Raw genomic sequence first — 16,396 nt, forward strand, 5'->3', positions numbered from 1 at the left:
TTAATAGTAATTAAGTATATATATTAATATAGGTTGCATCTTTCACTGTTTGTTAAACTGATACTTTTCACAAATATCAAATTTAACCAAGAAAAATTGAAAACTGGAATTAGGAAGTGCATTTGCATATTTATTTTAGACTGCTGTTTATGAAAAGGAAATTAAAATATATATTAGAACTACTAAATCTGTTTTTCTGGAGAACATCAAGTTTTGGAGCAAAATACCAAGTTACACACAAAGTATCATGTTGTTCACCACCAGGCTGCTTACCTGGCCAGGAGATGCTTTTGGCTTTTCTGCTACGCTTATTTTCACCCGTTTCCCATTTACCAGCACTGGCACAGTTTCACCGTATTTCACAGCTGCTATCACAGCTTCTTTGTAGTTCATTTCCAAGAAGGCCTAAAATAAATGGCACTTTCAGTCTTTATTTATATTACAGACACAAGATACAACTCACTGCAATTTTTTCTTAGCAAATCTGCTCACGACTGAACTGCACGTACTTCTCTCTCTAAGTTCACGTGGAGTTTGATGAAAAAGCCTGGATTTCAGCATTATACAAAAAGACCCTCTAACATTTAGGACTTCAGTAGCAAGCAAGACTGAATTTATGAAGTTAAGATTCCCAGCTATTCCAACATTACGTATGTGAACTTTAATGACAAACTGTTCAGGAAGCCTTATCCTATGTTCAGCTGAGGATCCAAATATTACACTTTTTCATGGCTTGACAATTTCTTTTGCGTTCTGACACAAAACGTTTCTACAGGAAAACTTACCTCATTTCTAGAGCGCAGTACAAGGAGATCACTAACTTTGCCAAATGGCTGAACAATTTTTTTAATATCTTGATCTGAAAAGCCATCATCTGGTAAATCAGATATTCGAAGGACTGTCCCACAACTCAGCAGTTCCTCTCTCAACAGCTACAAATTGGGAAAAAAAAAAAAAAAAACAACCACAAAAATAAACACTTTCCAAGTCAAGTCCAGTAAAAGGAAGAAAAAAGAATCCGTGATAAAAATTACTTCAAAGTAGACAGACTGCTTAGTTCACGGTGGTTTTTCGAGTTTTTTGCTTTTTAACACAAGGACAGAGCCACAATTTTGTTCTTCTCCAACTCTGTCTCAATCTTCAGTTATTAGAAGACATGGCATAGGATTACCAAGCAACACAATACAACCTTTTGTTTTTATCAAGTACTATAGATCTACATAATTCCAGTTGCCTGGGCTGTATGGGTAAGGAGCTGCACAATTTCACTACTTTCCTTTCAATACTATCTATTAGCTTTCAACAGCACTAGGCAATGTTCTCTCTGCTTATCATTCAGAGGCTGGAAACTACCAAGGACGATTGCATCTACCACAGCTATCCAACAGTAACCTAATATAAACCTGGTTTATAGGCAGTGCTTCCAAGAGATCCCAACAGTCACTGTGATGGATTAAGACAACACTGGCTTAAGATCCTTCTTACAACAACAGTAGTAAATTTCTCTGCCTCGTTTTTTTTGCTTGACAGGGCAAAATGAACACTTCCTGCCTCCTATCCATTACTTTCATTTACACAGTCAGCTCCTCCAAACAGAGCTCATCACTCACACTTCATACAAACAAGTGCCCAGTAGAACAAGGATCCAAATTTAATGGACGTTTCTTTCTGCTGTTGAAAAGCACTAGAGAGGTTTTGCTTCACATCTGTTAAAAAATCCTTCCTGTGTAGATTACCACGCTCACTTGCAGCCAGCAAGCCTTTGCATGAAGATGGCAGTATCTATTGCACAGAATCAGCAAACAGAATGGTAAATCTTTCCACAAGTGACCCCCTGAAATGAGATACTAACCATACTCTTAAAATCACAGAGAAAAACATTAAGAAACTCACCCTATTATAAGGAGTAGGACGAGGTCTACTGGTTCCTGTGGGTAAGTCTTCCTCATCCTCTTCCATCCTGAAATCATCAGTTTCAGGAGATGAAGAGCTTGACCCAGGCAAAGAAGGCACATCTTTCTTCGAAGCCTTTGCAGAAACACCTTTTTTCAGTGGCTTCTTCATATTTCCAGGCGTCTTCCCTAAGGGTCCATGAGAGGGTGGTGATTTTCCCAATCCCGAAGATCCTTGCCCAGCTGCTTGAAGTGACTTATGTTTATTGAACTCTGCTACAAAGCCAGGTCCCAAACTTTTCACTACTGCCTCCAGAACTGCCTTTCTGTCTGTGAGGGGAATGGAAAACAAACTGGGTTTTGTTTGTTTGTTTTTAAAAGAAAACTTATATATATTGCTGTTTGGTTTTCTACAGCTTCAGTTTCACCACCCACTCCGGATTCAATCTTGAGACTTGCTCAAGTTAGAGAATCTTAATCACACTCTAGCAGGGATGGCCCATAAATAATAATAAACCTCTGTACTATTTTCACTGTGTGTTGTGTAACTTGACATTTTTAGTAGACTGACGATGTGACACTGGCAATGATATCTACAAAAATCCCAATGGCTGGAGCAAAAGAATGACGGTTTATTTTGGTATGTCAGGGAATGTAAGAAAAGACAAGACGTTTTCAAGACTTTGATCTTCCTCTCACATACTGATGCACAGCAGTACTTACTATCTTGATGCCTTCTGCTAAATTCTGTAGCCGTCTCTGTCTTGCTCTTTGTCCTACAGACTGATGTTTTGTTTTAAATTATTCTTTAATGATCTGATACAACACTAATTTCCTGTATGCTTTCTTTCTGTGGGAAATTTATATTTTGGTTAGTAATTGCTTCTCCCCTTCATTCTTCTACATTAAAATGGCTTGCATTTTACCCTTAAGAAGATCTCTTTGAAACTGCCTGTCCCTCCACAACTTTTCACCTAGATTCTTTCCCACAAGAGCTCAGTACCTCTTAATTTTCTGAGAGCATACAAACAACACAGCCACAGTATACAGATCAAAGAAAAAAAAAAAAATCAACCTTTTAAAATTCCTCTTTTTTTTTTTCTCTTCAGAATTTAAAAAGAAACAGAAACTCCAAACAAACTGGTATTTCAGCCAAAGACTGAGCTCAAATTGAACTATATGGAACTGACCAAGTTTATATAAAATTTACTAGAACTGCAAACTGGAGGAAGTAAGATGAACGGAGAGTCACAAAATGGTGCAACGAAATTAACTGTTACAAAGGATGTTTCATTGAAAGTCTTTCACATACCACGCTCTCATCTCAACAAAATTATTTCAGAACATTATGCTTTCCTTGTGAATTGCACCTCCATTCAATGCAGTTTCTGAGCATCACATTTTCTTTCTCCTCACCTGTACTGCCTTTGCAGAATTACTTTTTTTGATGCTGAAGGAAGAAGAACCTTCAGTTGTTTTCAATTCTTGACTATCCTTACTCGTTTAAAAACCGAGCACACTTGGAACAGACACTTTTTCAGCAGTTACTTGATATGATTAACCAATTCCTGACACTAGGTAAGGAAGACTTCAGACCTTTTAGAATGTCCCTTTTCTTCCACGCATACTTCTCACAAAGCAACAGCAAAAGGAAAAGTTGTTTTTAAAAAACAGTATTTTGCTATGAAAAAATGCCTAGATGACACCTGGACAGATAAACCTCTTGAAATCAACTGAGTTTTCCTGAAATTAAAGGAAGTTTCAATTTGGCAGTGTGTGTCCACCCTTTACCTTGAGATCGGGTTGACCTCCTTGATGACCAATCATTACTGGAAGATCTCTGAGGTCGTGGACTAGTTCTCAGTGGATTTCTCGATCGCTGCGGTGACCTTGACCTGTGTCTGGGGCTACGTCGTCGCATCTGCCGTGGGCTTCGACTTCTTGGCCTTGGCCTAAAGCGGCCAGGGCTTCTGGATCTCGATCGTGATCGGCGAAGAACATAGCCAGAGCCTCCGACCCTCGAACGCCTAGGACTGGGACTGGCAGAGTTGGAACGACGCTTCGGGGTCTGGTTTTCTTTTCTGTCACCAGCATTTCTAACAGAATAGAGGCATATAATGAGTTTTGACAAGGCAGAAAAGAATAATTAACCCAAGTCTGCTGAAAGAGACTTTCTGCAAGAAAGAATCAAAACTGACAAAGTTTAGAGTCTAATTTGTTAACAAACATACTTTACATACTGGTAACATGTTTGCTATATGAATGTAGGATAGGTAGACAGAACTGAAATAAGCAAGCAGGAGAGAAAAACCTGCACGGAACAAGAGAAAGCTGTAAAGAAAACTCTGAAGTTACAAGCTGAAGTGCTATGAAAAAATAACAGGAAGAGGAAAAGGATACATGAATGAGTAATGAATTAAGATACTTTCCTTGCTTCTTCCAAATTTAGTTTGGAAGAAAGCAACCTTGAAACATTATGTCTAAAAGATTGACTGAGACCAAAAGAGAGATTTGAGAGGACTACATAAATATACATCCCCTGCATATTTATGCTACCTAGAGATGTCAAATGGATGAAGAACATGGAAAGAAGTAACGGTGAAGAGATCCACGAGAGAAATAGTCCCTCTTAGAGACACGGGAAGTAGTCAGGCATAGGAAAACCCTGACAGGACAGATCACAGGAGTAAAAGGGAAAACCTTGAAAATGCACTGAGTTACATGCTTAAATATCCAGAACATTTCTGATGAGCTTGGCAGGTGGCAGGCCAGTGTGTTACAGCCAAACACTTGTCCAATTTTTTAGCCCATACTGAATTCTTTAATCCCAAAGATAGACTGCACCAGCGCTCAAAACCACGTAGAGCAGACACAGCACCTTTGAGATCTGAAACTGCAAGAAGCCACTGACGTAGCATATCCTTCAGCTTACTCACTAGTAATTATAGTAGCAAAACTAAAAGAAACACAGGGAAATAACTGACATGGCATGTATGCCCAGTACGACTAGACTTACTGGGAAGACTCTATGCTGGACAACTAAAATACACAAGTCTCTTAACACAACACGGAAGAGAAGTTCACATTTCAACTGAAAAGCGTCTAAGCTTGTTAAAGGTAATCTAGAGCACCAGCACTTAATGAATCACCACATCAAGCCCTATTATCGCCGTTTAAGACTTCGAATAGACAAAGTTCCTCTGAGACTAAATAGGTTAAGGAGAGAGGGCTGGCAGACAGGAGAAGGGGATGACAAGCAACTGAGGCAACTGCTGCCCAACCTCTTCGGCCAGCAGCTAGATGAGGACAGCTGCACAACCCCCAGGCCTCCTAAATGTTCCCCCAACCCACCCCATGTAGCAATGTCTCACAGTGTTATTACTTAATTAGCAAGTTTCAAACATCATTACAAATCCATATAAATCCCATTATCCCTGGGCTCAATAAAAACGTTTGAATGTATTAACCAACCAGCTCAATTTATAAAAAGCAGAGACACTGAAGTGATTTACCAGAGTGGTAACAGCACACAGCAAGCTCCTCGACCTTGCCCTGAGACTGCACCCAGCAGCTCTGGACGTCTGCGGTCACCGAGAGCCTACAGCTGTATTCTAACCCTCCCAGCTGGAGACGTGCTGTCATCAGGCAGGATTTAAGAAAGCACCACCCTAAAAGACAACTCTTGCCCCACCTGCAAGCACAGAAGATCCCTCACTCACAAAAAGTGCTATTAAACACTTCTCCAATTTATGAAGTTCCTCCAGCTAAGAGCAGTTTCCTTTGCCTGGGTTGTATATAACATCAGCAGCACTCGACAGCAATTTCAGCTTGAGGTTTTGAAATAGAATTATTCTCTTCATGAAAGTTTCAGAAGTTTATTTGTTTTATTTCTCTCTTTAAAGGTTTATTTCTCCTTCTTCATTAACATGGAGAGACCTCAGATGCACTCTGCAAATTAACCTGACCTACATAACCAGCTTTTTAATTTTTTTTTTTTTTTAAACTGAATAGTTAGCTTCTTAGGAAGTATGTCAAACTAATTAACAGAAAGTCACAGGAAAATCTAGCAAAAATTAAAGCCCCATCATTCCTATTTGTATGCAAGTTGAAATATGTACAAATGTTGAACCAGTAAAATAATCCAATCCTGCCGAGATTCAAGTAGAATTAGTCCACAGGGTGTGTTTTTTTAAAAAATTAATAGTAAACAGCATAATTTTAAAGGACAGAAGAGACATGAGTTCATGAATTCCAGTGTTTTTTCAAGTTGTGATCACGTAGCTCCCCGAGGGAGACTGAAGACTGAAATAAGAGCTAACACTAGCATGCCTATTGTTAAACAGGTTTCAAGTTGCAAACAAGAGTGGCTTAACTGGAGAAAAGATTAAGAGTCAGAAATCATTCGGTTAGTTTAATCAATGATCTGACACCGGTCAGTCTCGCTCGGTTATTATTATATCACATCCAATAACTCATGACTAACTGAAGCACGGTTAGAAGAAAGGTTCAAGGGGAGACTGCTGACAATATCAGTATTCAGACTTTTCTACAGACTTTACTCTCATCCTTGTGAAAGAATTTTAGATACTGTGCCACTCATGTTATTAAACAGACTTAGGACAAAACCCACAAAAACACCCCACATGATTTTATAACGACACCACTAATAGAGCTTGCCAGTGAGCAAAACAGGAAAATTAATTGCATTAATTACCATGTTTATAATAGCAACAAATTAAAAACAACCTGTAATCATAAAGCAGTTACCTCTTTGAAGAATGAGACTCAGGGTTCCAATCAGGATATCTATTAAATATTAAAAATACGACCATCAGTGAAAAAGCTAAATTTGCCATCTGAACACAATTTTCACTTACATGCAGTAGCTTTCACAGATAAACATTCCTGTTCAGGATTCCAGAAGCACCGAAGTGTCAGTTCACCTTTTACCCTAACGGTCTAAAGCCAATTTAGAATAGCGCTTAGATACAGACAATCCTCATTACAGAAACTTGACACACTTTCACAGACTACGTGCATGCACAGAAAACACTTTTTACACTAAGTGAACTTTTTTAAACAGATTCCTTACTTTTGACGTAACTGGCGGCAGCTTTCAATATGAGAAGGAGTGTTCTGATGCAGAATCCAGTCCTAATTGGAGAAAAGACATCCAGAGACGTTTAATTAGTGTGTAAAATGTTAGCATTTGACCACAATTTCTAGTTATGTGTTGCCGTATTTTACCTTCCATCAAATTTTACCTAACGAATGATCTTATGTCAAGGTCAAGTTTCTCACTTAAATTTATTACTCTTTATGCAAAAGATTAAAATACTTATTGATTATCAAAAACTGTTAAAGAACACAAAGGAATCTAAGTGGAAGTTGAACAAAATGCGTCGTATGAAATGAATCTGTTACTTCCAGCAATACACTGGGTTGTTGTCACCACACTTCTAATGCAAAAGGTTGATCCAATAGCCGGCTACATTAAAAGAAAGAAAACTATTAGCGGTCTTCACAGATTGTCAGACTGATGAACACATACACAACAAATTAAGCTGAATAAATCAGAGAACCCGACACAACATGGTATCTTTAAGGCAAATACCATTTCTACAGAGGCGTGACTTTTCATGCCTTAAGCTCAAGAACATTCACTCCTAATAATGTTACAACTAAAGGTCAGTCAAAAAGTCTGATGAGATTTTTCACGCACACACACTGACTTTTTTATATGAAAAAAAACCTTCACAGAAGTTTTACTTGGGAAAAACTGATGGGTTAAGCACAAGACAAATGCAGAAGTACAATGCAAGCCCTCCATCTTGAAAAATACTTAAGCACAGGTTTAACTGTAAACAGAATCCATCCCCAGCATGGGAAACTATGCCTGAAGACTTTATTCTAATATTATTATTATGAAAGTAAACTGACCTGCTAGTGAAAGCAACTGCTGTAGTCAGTTTGCTGTTGAGGAGAGATATTGCATGGTCTGAAGCTTTAAGGTATCATATGTCATGAAGAATAATTATTGAGCGTTCTTAAAAAACCAACTTCTAGCTGCTTTAGTATTTTAAAATAGGTAATAATGGCTGAATAATGCAACTGACAGGCAAGGCTTCATAAAATAATTTGCAGTTGCGAAATTACATATCACTTTTTCTAAGCGCATGCTGGTTTATAACACAAGAGATTATAAAATGCATAGCTGGCAGTATCAAACTCTCTTGTTTATTGACAGAAATGCTGAACACACTGGTTAAAAGAAAAGCTCGTGATGGTTTACTCAAAGCCTATGAGATGGAAAAATTAACATGACCAGGGCACAGTTAGTTTTGTGCATTTGGCAGCACAGAGAACGTGGTGAAAACAGCTATTCCTTGCACTTACACTATCAGCCTGTCAGCACCAAAATGTGCTACAGGAGAGCCACCCAAACTGTTCATACTCCACATATAAAAACCATGGGTTTTAAAGAAATTAAAATACATTTTAAGCACAAGACTTATTATAATTTCCTGAAGAAACAGATAGACTGGTTAACCAATCTCAGAAAGGCACTGAGAGATTTTACTAGCTGTGTTCATAAAAACATTCTAACTATTCAAATAAAGTCAGAAAAACGTTACTCAAGAAGACCCCTTGCATTAGTCTCACTAGTTGCACCAAAGCATATTAAGAGTTGAAGAACAGACTGATAAACCACTTGCAGCCACAGAACTGCATGCACAGTGAATACACAGCATGCACACAAGTGAAGAGCAAGCAATTCACCATTATATGCTTTTTTCCTGGTAACACGCCATTACTAAGCAATCCCCTTCTTAAGAACGCTATTCTTCTAGAGTCTTCAAGTTAGACAGGAAAAAGAAAAACTATTACTCAAGGGCTAAAACAAATTAGCTTGCGGAAATGAAAGGAAATTGGGCTTCAAGTATCCCAGTTCCGTGGTCCCAAACGAAGAAAGCGCACACAGTCTCCGCGAGGGCCGAGGGAGGCCATTTTGCTTCCAAGTGTCTTTAGCTACCGGTCCAATGAGCATTAACGAGACTGGCAGGCCTACAAAGAGATATTCTCCTCCCTAACAAACACAACATTCTTCTCTTCTTCAAGTCTTCATTATGCCAATGCCCTCTTGCATTTCACAGAATTACAGGAGTCTCCATTTATGCATATTCCTCCTCTTCTATTAATTCCTTGCCCTTCTCAGTCTTCAGAAGTATTCCACTCTCTCTGGCAAGTCTGTCCCAAAGACGGATCCTTCCCCCAAAAGACAGGATCCCTTCCCAGCACGTCCTGGAATGAGTGAGAACTTGCAGCCGGTTTCTTGCAGCAGCAGCACTGCTGCTCCACAACCCGACACCCCCCAGGGACGAGCACCTTTGTCATCTAATTCCGTGCGACCGGCAAATCTCCTGTTACTTGTGGATCGCCACCAAAAAGGTCCTGAAGAAGCAGGTGACAACAGAGCGTAGTGTCTTCAGTCTCCAAACTCGCCTCTTCTGCCAATAGTAAGGTAACAATAATACACAGGGATAGCACCTGCACTTGTTTGTGCTGGTTTCACAGCAAGGTAAAAAAACTAGGAGTAAAATGGAGTAGACCCCATTTTGTCCCCTTACTTCAGCAAAGGAATCATAAGTGCAATTCTCTGTGGAAAACAATGAGTCCCCATGACTTCATGTAATTAAAGCTCAAGAAGACATCACCCTCACTTAAAGCTATTTAAGCTAGAAAACAAAAATTGTAATACACAGTAAATATGACCCCTCGCACTGGCAATACTGCACATCTACTTCGTTCCAAAAGTGGCATGTGTTTGAAGACAGAGAAATCATATATCCACAATTTCAAGTTGAAAATGAAGCTGTTCTGTGAAATATTTATAAAATGTTTCAATAAGTTGGGGGTTTTGTAAATATATTTGAAAGAAGACAACACTGAGGTGAGGTTCCATCTAAGGGCAGAATTGGGCACTCTTCCCTGAAAAAATGCTGCAGGACACAGATGCACAAATTTTTGAGTACACCTTCCAGCAAGTCACCTTAGCATCAATTAATTTTCCAAATTAATTCTTTAAAGCTCAAAAAGCCCACCTTTCTTATATACCTTTTCTTCTAACACAGTATTGTGTATGGCCAACTCTGACAAAGCTACAGAAACCTTCCTAACACAAGATAAAAAATAAGGACAAATCTTTCACATTTCTGATGCTGCTCCCACAACAACTCGCTTTCAAGTCCACGGTAATCATCATTTACCATGAACCCACAATATTTCAGACTGCTAAGTCTCTCTGTTAGAGAGCTGACACCTGACTGAAGGACCACAGATAGCCAAGCCTGAAGTTGCACTGTTGATTCAGAAAGCAGCACTTCTCCCAGTTCACCTCTGAACAAATAACCTCAGCAAGACCCCACCGAGGTGGCTGGAGGCATCGTCAAATAACCGAGGCTCCCACCACCTATTGCTAAAGATCCAGTGAACAGTTTTGATAGGAAAAGAAATGCTGAACAGAGTCTTTCCAAAGTCTATTGCATGAAACAGCTGAAGTATTCTTCACATTCAGCCCCGGACTGTAGGCAGCTTATCATGCAGCTGCTGACCTGCCATGTATCATCGCACATGAGGATTATCCATGTCCTACAAAAAAGTTTCAAAGCTTATAAAAAATACATTTTTCATGGACAGATCGATCTACAATAGCTATGCCATGCAGATGGAAGATATTTTAAGTTTTGACTTCTGAACAGTGTATTAGCAAAAAACCCACCTTCAAATACATATAAATAGTTGTGTAGAAGAGGGGTTCAGGATTCTTTTCAGATTACAAAAGAACTAGAAAATACATTTACTTGCTTAGCTGTATGACACTCAAAACAGAACTCTGTATTTTGGTATACTGCAGACATCTCAAGGCCATCTTCAGCTCTAATTTCATCAGACCTCATTAATTAAGCAAATTAGATACTTAAGAAGAAAGACCTACAGGGAGGACTGATGCTTTGGGGAACAGCAGAAGCATTCTTCACTCCAAGCCAAAACTCAGCCAGTGGTTCATTGCCTTTATGGTAGAGCCAAGTGGAAAGAATAAGGGCGATACAGTTCAGGTGATGCAAATACGAAGTTTTAAGCACTAACGGTCCCCGTAGCTTCAGAGGCAGACTGACTCTCCAGGAGTAGGAGCTGGGTCTCAAATCCAGCCGTAATCCTGTCATTTTTATAAACTAACGCCAGGTAACGCACTTGGATTCTCTTCCAATAGGAAATGCAGCTTCTGCTTCAACCTTGGCAAGAAAATGAATCCTAGATGAGTTTGTACTTCAATACAAGGCGGGATTAAAAGAATCTATGAAAAAAGACAGCTCATCACCATGAGTAATCTGAACTTGAAATCCATCATTTTAACATCATTGAAACTTTGTTTTTCAGATATCTAGTATCTTCAAGCCTTGGATAAAGAGAAGGTTTTCCTCATTTGGTATCTTTCACCATCTTCATCCATTCTTGTCTCACGTTACCCGCTTTGCTTGCCTATCTTCTTTCCTATTTGCCACGTTACAAAGATATCTGTTTATAACGCAGCATTCTTAAACTGCTTGTTACAACTTGGTACTACACACCAGAAATCTAATCACTGTAACCTAAAAACAGCTCTGAAGATCCAGTTCATCTCCAGGCATGCTGAGGAGACCAAAGGTCCATCTAGCTTACCTAGCACCTCTTCTCCCATGGCATGCAACAGAGGGTGGCAAGGGAGGTGCGTAACAAAACGAGCCGCTTCCCCAGAAGACACCTCCAGCCATCTGCTTGTCAAGGACTTCTTGAGCCATCAGAGGGTCTTTGCATAGCCTCTGAAGGATTTTCTTCCATGAACTTGTTCAGTTATTTTTCACCTAAGATTTCACAATCCTGTGGCAAACAGCATCTATGCTCTGTGTGAAAACAACCATTTCCTAGTGCAAGCCACACCACACGACTATCCATTTCTACTACATCATTTCCCCATCACTTCTCTTCCAGTTTGAAGGTGCTGTTTCGTACGCTTCCTCTATAACACTTAGCACAACTTTAAAGACAAAAAACCTGAATGTCTACATCACCTTTAACTATGCAACTGAGACAAAGAAGACAGTTTTATTTGTAAAACCAAACTGTAAAACTGGAAGTAAGAGGAATTCTTCATTCTTTAAAATTCACAAATACACAAGACTGACATTTCTTAACACAAACTTTTATTTAGTTAAAAAAAAAACCACTAACTCTTTTGGTTATTTTGCAACACTTGTCTAAACATGGCTTGCCCCATGAGGTCTCAAAAGAGTCTGAACTGCCTACGCAGCAGCAGGTGTACATAAAGAAAAAAAAAATACTATTCCAAATAAAGTTAATATATGCCAGAGCTAGAAGCAGCCATGACAGGCAGAAAAGGTTGCATAGTTGCAGTCGGATCAGAATGTCTGCACATGCTACGCCGTAGTGCCATTAGGGCAAGAAGTTATAACCTTTAATCTCCCCAGAAAACTTCATAGCTAATTTGTCAAGAAGTGTTTTTAGTAAAAACATTTGCTTAATTTTAGAAAGCACCAGTAAGCAAGCGACTGAATAATTCACATTTAAACAGATTACACTTTTCCAAAGAGCTTCGTCCATTTATTAACACAAACCCAAATTTGTTGCCCTGTTCAATTTTACACATTTTTATTTTAAATAAAACTTCCCTTTAAGTTTCCAAGTCTGCCCACACAGCTGCACTTCTCCCTGGCTTTCAGTGCTTCCGTGTAAAAGTACTTGAAAATTTATTTTTATTCTGAAGCCCCTAATACAGCTGTCACCATCTTAACTATTCATTCGCTTTTTTAATATACAGCACAACTAGGGCCCAGCAATCTTGCATGATTTTGCCAAATTGCAAAAAAGCACTCCCCCACAGGCTTTCCACACGTTTGTTGAAGACTATTTAAATTTAAACACATGAAACTAATAATGAATTATTCAATTTTTTAAAATTACGTTCTCCTGTATTTTTGACATATCAAGCCTAGGTCTTTCAAGAAAAATCCACAGCTTTCAGAATTCACCAGTTCCTTCTTTTTCTTCCTTCAAGAGCTGAAACTGTTACTTGCTTCATAGCTGAAAGCCCAGTCAGATGAATGAAAGCATTTTGTGTGTCCCTCAGAGCTAGTCTTCAGTCTCTGGAACAGTCAATGTCACATAGACCACATTTGGAAGATTAAAGTTTTGCAGATAAATAGGCTGCTTTGTTTTAATGCAGACTTTGCAGGAAGGGGGCTGAATACGTGAACATCTCATCTACCCTACCAAGATTCAGCATACAATTTTTGCACACATTTTGGTCACCCAGATGACATTAGTATTTTACTCCACTGACAAAGGGGTTTTGTCATTTGAAACCCACTGCAGAAGACACAAATAATTTTTAATATTAAAAAAATAAAAATCAATGTGTATGGCAACTTTGAAATGCAATTTGGAAGAGAACACGCTGTGCAGCAGTTACAATAATTTACTAGCACTGTGTCTGCCATTTTGAAATTTGCATGTAAGCACTCAAAGTGGCAAACAGCATCACAATTCATTTAATGCACAGTAAAAAATTAGTTCATAGAACAGTGCAGCAGGTAAGATGCCGAGTACAAGTTTATGCAATAATCTGTGAAAGACACTCACCTTCATATGAGTGCATTCAATGTTACACAGAGAACACATATGTGGAAATATTCTTGGAGATGTAGCATAGTAGTCATTCATCATTGACGGAGTGGGCATTCTTTTTATCTTCTGGGCATCAGGCTGTAGAAACGCTGGAAGCCACGATGCTTTCACAATACCAAAAGGAGATCTAATTGGCCCCTCAGACTGTGTCTGGAAGGGCTTCTGTCCTGCTCCCGAGCCGCCCTGGGTGTTAGACTGGCTTGTCCCAGATTCACGCTGAATTCTTTCATGCTGGGTTATAGCTGCAAGAAGTTCAGCTGAGAAGGGTGGCTGGGTCATCGGTGGCATTACGTGCTGGGTCACGGACTGCTGGACAAGAGGCGGCATGACAGGCGGCATCATGGGCTGTGCCAAGGGTGGCATTATAGGTGGCATCATAGGTGGCATGACAGGCGGTATGGCAGGCTGGGATACAGATTTCACCACGGGGAGTCCAGCGGGCGTTGCACACAAACCGGACACCTTTCCCGAAGTCTCAGCTGGAAAAAACGATCGAGTATTTGAGGAATCATTCTGGAACCCCGTCTGTTTTATTAAATCTTCAACTGGAAACACTGAATTACATGTCACGCTAGATGGTGGGACACCCATTGACATAGTCTGCTCTCGTTGGAAGTCTTCCCTGTTCTCTCCGCTCGATGCTTCAGGATTATAGACACGTGCTTTGAGAGGATCTTCAGTCAGCACTTCAGGATTATAAGCACGCACTTCAAGAGGATCTTCAGTGTAACCGTATTTGCTTGCATGCCCATAATCAATCACTTTACTCTTGACTGCTGCACCACTCGTACCACCAACCGTTTCTTCTGCTCTGCTCTGAGACTGTAAACCAGATAAAGAATGACCCATCTTACGAATCCGTATTTCTCTTAAGATTAGCGGCATGTTTTCAGGAGTTAACTGATCATCTGGATAGCGACTGAGTTCCTCCAAATCTTCATTAGACAGCCCGAAACTCGCTAAAATGCTGGAAGCACTTTCTGGTGTGTAGCGGTTCTGGGCACTTGAATTCTGCTCCGAGATCCGTGCTGGGGCCGATGGCTTTTGCCCAGTTGTCCCAGCTGGGCACGGGCTACTATCCCAGCAAGTTGTGCGAGGCTCTCCCTTCTGCTCCTGGTGTAGGTTCGTCTTCTCCTTCACCCGCCTCGGATCAGGCCTGTGCAGAGTTACCCGAACGTTTATCCTCTGTGAACCTGTCCACTGAAACGTTTCCTGTCCCGAAAATCTTGGTGACATTCCTTGAGGTGTTCCAGGTGCAGGCTTCCTCTGAAGACCTCCTGCACCTCCTCCCCTAAAGGATCCTGGAGGCTTTGTGCCAGATGGATTAGGTCCTCTCGGCCTCTGAGGTAAAGTTCCTCTAGGGCTAAACATTGTGCTTTTCAGAAATGCCTGATTTAACCAAGCATGAGGAGGTGCAGAACTGTTGGTAGCAACTGAGGTCAATTGCTGAAGAGCCAACTGTGTCTTAATTTGGGCAAGCTGTAAAGGAGGAGGGCCCAACAGAAGTGGGCTTGCAATGCCAAGGTTCAAGGAATTCACAAGTGGTGCGAAACTTTCCAAGAATAACACAAAGCTGAAAGTTAAAAGACAAGTATTAGATTATTTTATCTTTTCACCTACTTTACGCGGTGGATTCTATAACCGGTGAGAAAAACAACTGAAGTCACAAAACAGTATTTTAATGACAGTTTAAATGGTACTTTTGAATTTGAAATTCTGTTGAACACAACCATTTTCTTTCGCTGGATAAAATCTTAATATGCAGCGAACAGGTAACAGATAGTTAAGTAAATGAGCTTTACCCAACAAGTTCAATGTCACAGATAACATACCTAGTGATGAGACACTTTCAACAGCATTTTCTAAAACTTCACATTTCAGTTCTTAACGACAACATAGTTTGGATTTATTTACAATTAGAGCTATTTTATGAGCAATAAGCCAAAGTATTAAAACCCTCTCCAAATGTTTATGAGGTATGAATTCTAAGTGAAACCATTATGTAGAGAATTCAAAACAGTTACAACTTGGATGTCAAGTCATCGTGGAATCCATCCGAAGACAGCAGAACAGTTTTCAGGAGGGACACTCCCATGACCACTCTCATGGGTAAACTACTATACCCTGAAAGTATTCAAAGGGTGTAACAACATTTGAATTCTGTGGCTAGAAAATTTCCATTTCCCAGATGTTAAAGGCAAGATCTTATATTGAAACAACTGTAAACGGAAAGGTGTAAAATCACACAAAAACTGAAACCATCTACATACGAGCATAAAAAAAGAACAATGGCAATGGAAACGGACATCTTTTACTTCAGCTGAAACCACTGAGAACTCAATCCTGTAAGGCAGTAAAAGAATGTACAAATACAGGTAGAATAAGACAAAGTGATGCTCACACTAACAACAAATGAAATACCAGAGTTTTGGAAATGCATTCTTGTAGCATACTCAAAGCAAGGTGCCTCATCTGCCCAGCTCTGCCTGCATTTACAACACTCCAAAACTGCACAATCGGCACAGTCAGAAGGATCCCAGGAAGTCCTCACTCCCGTGTCAGTCTGCCGTCTCCCGAAACTGGATAACCTGCTGGTTTCATTCTTCGTGCAGCAATACATTAGGTTTGAATTGGTTTTACTAGCAGACTTCCACTAAGCATTAACTATAAAAGGGCTTGCAGACATTCCTAGTTGTTTCTGAACTTGCATGCTGTATTTCTGCAGTGTTGAGGTTCTTGTCTCACCAACACGAACTCCACCA

General features: G+C 39.9%; 1 protein-coding gene across 1 annotated transcript; it reads right to left on the reverse strand.

Moving 5' to 3' along the window:
* Positions 1 to 273: 273 nt before the first annotated feature.
* LOC104078851 (zinc finger protein 638-like) lies at positions 274 to 15,005 on the reverse strand (the record flags this gene model as incomplete). Its single annotated transcript, XM_009580659.1, has 8 exons — positions 14,036 to 15,005; positions 13,590 to 13,960; positions 6,985 to 7,046; positions 6,660 to 6,698; positions 3,684 to 3,988; positions 1,894 to 2,081; positions 786 to 932; positions 274 to 405 (listed from the first exon to the last, which is right to left on the reverse strand). Coding segments are annotated over exons 1-8 (2,214 nt in total), but the record flags the coding sequence as incomplete, so codon positions are not given.
* Positions 15,006 to 16,396: the final 1,391 nt, after the last annotated feature.

Source organism: Fulmarus glacialis, unplaced genomic scaffold (genome assembly GCF_000690835.1).
Source record: "Fulmarus glacialis isolate BGI_N327 unplaced genomic scaffold, ASM69083v1 scaffold13626, whole genome shotgun sequence".
NCBI classification, from domain to species: Eukaryota; Metazoa; Chordata; class Aves; order Procellariiformes; family Procellariidae; genus Fulmarus; species Fulmarus glacialis.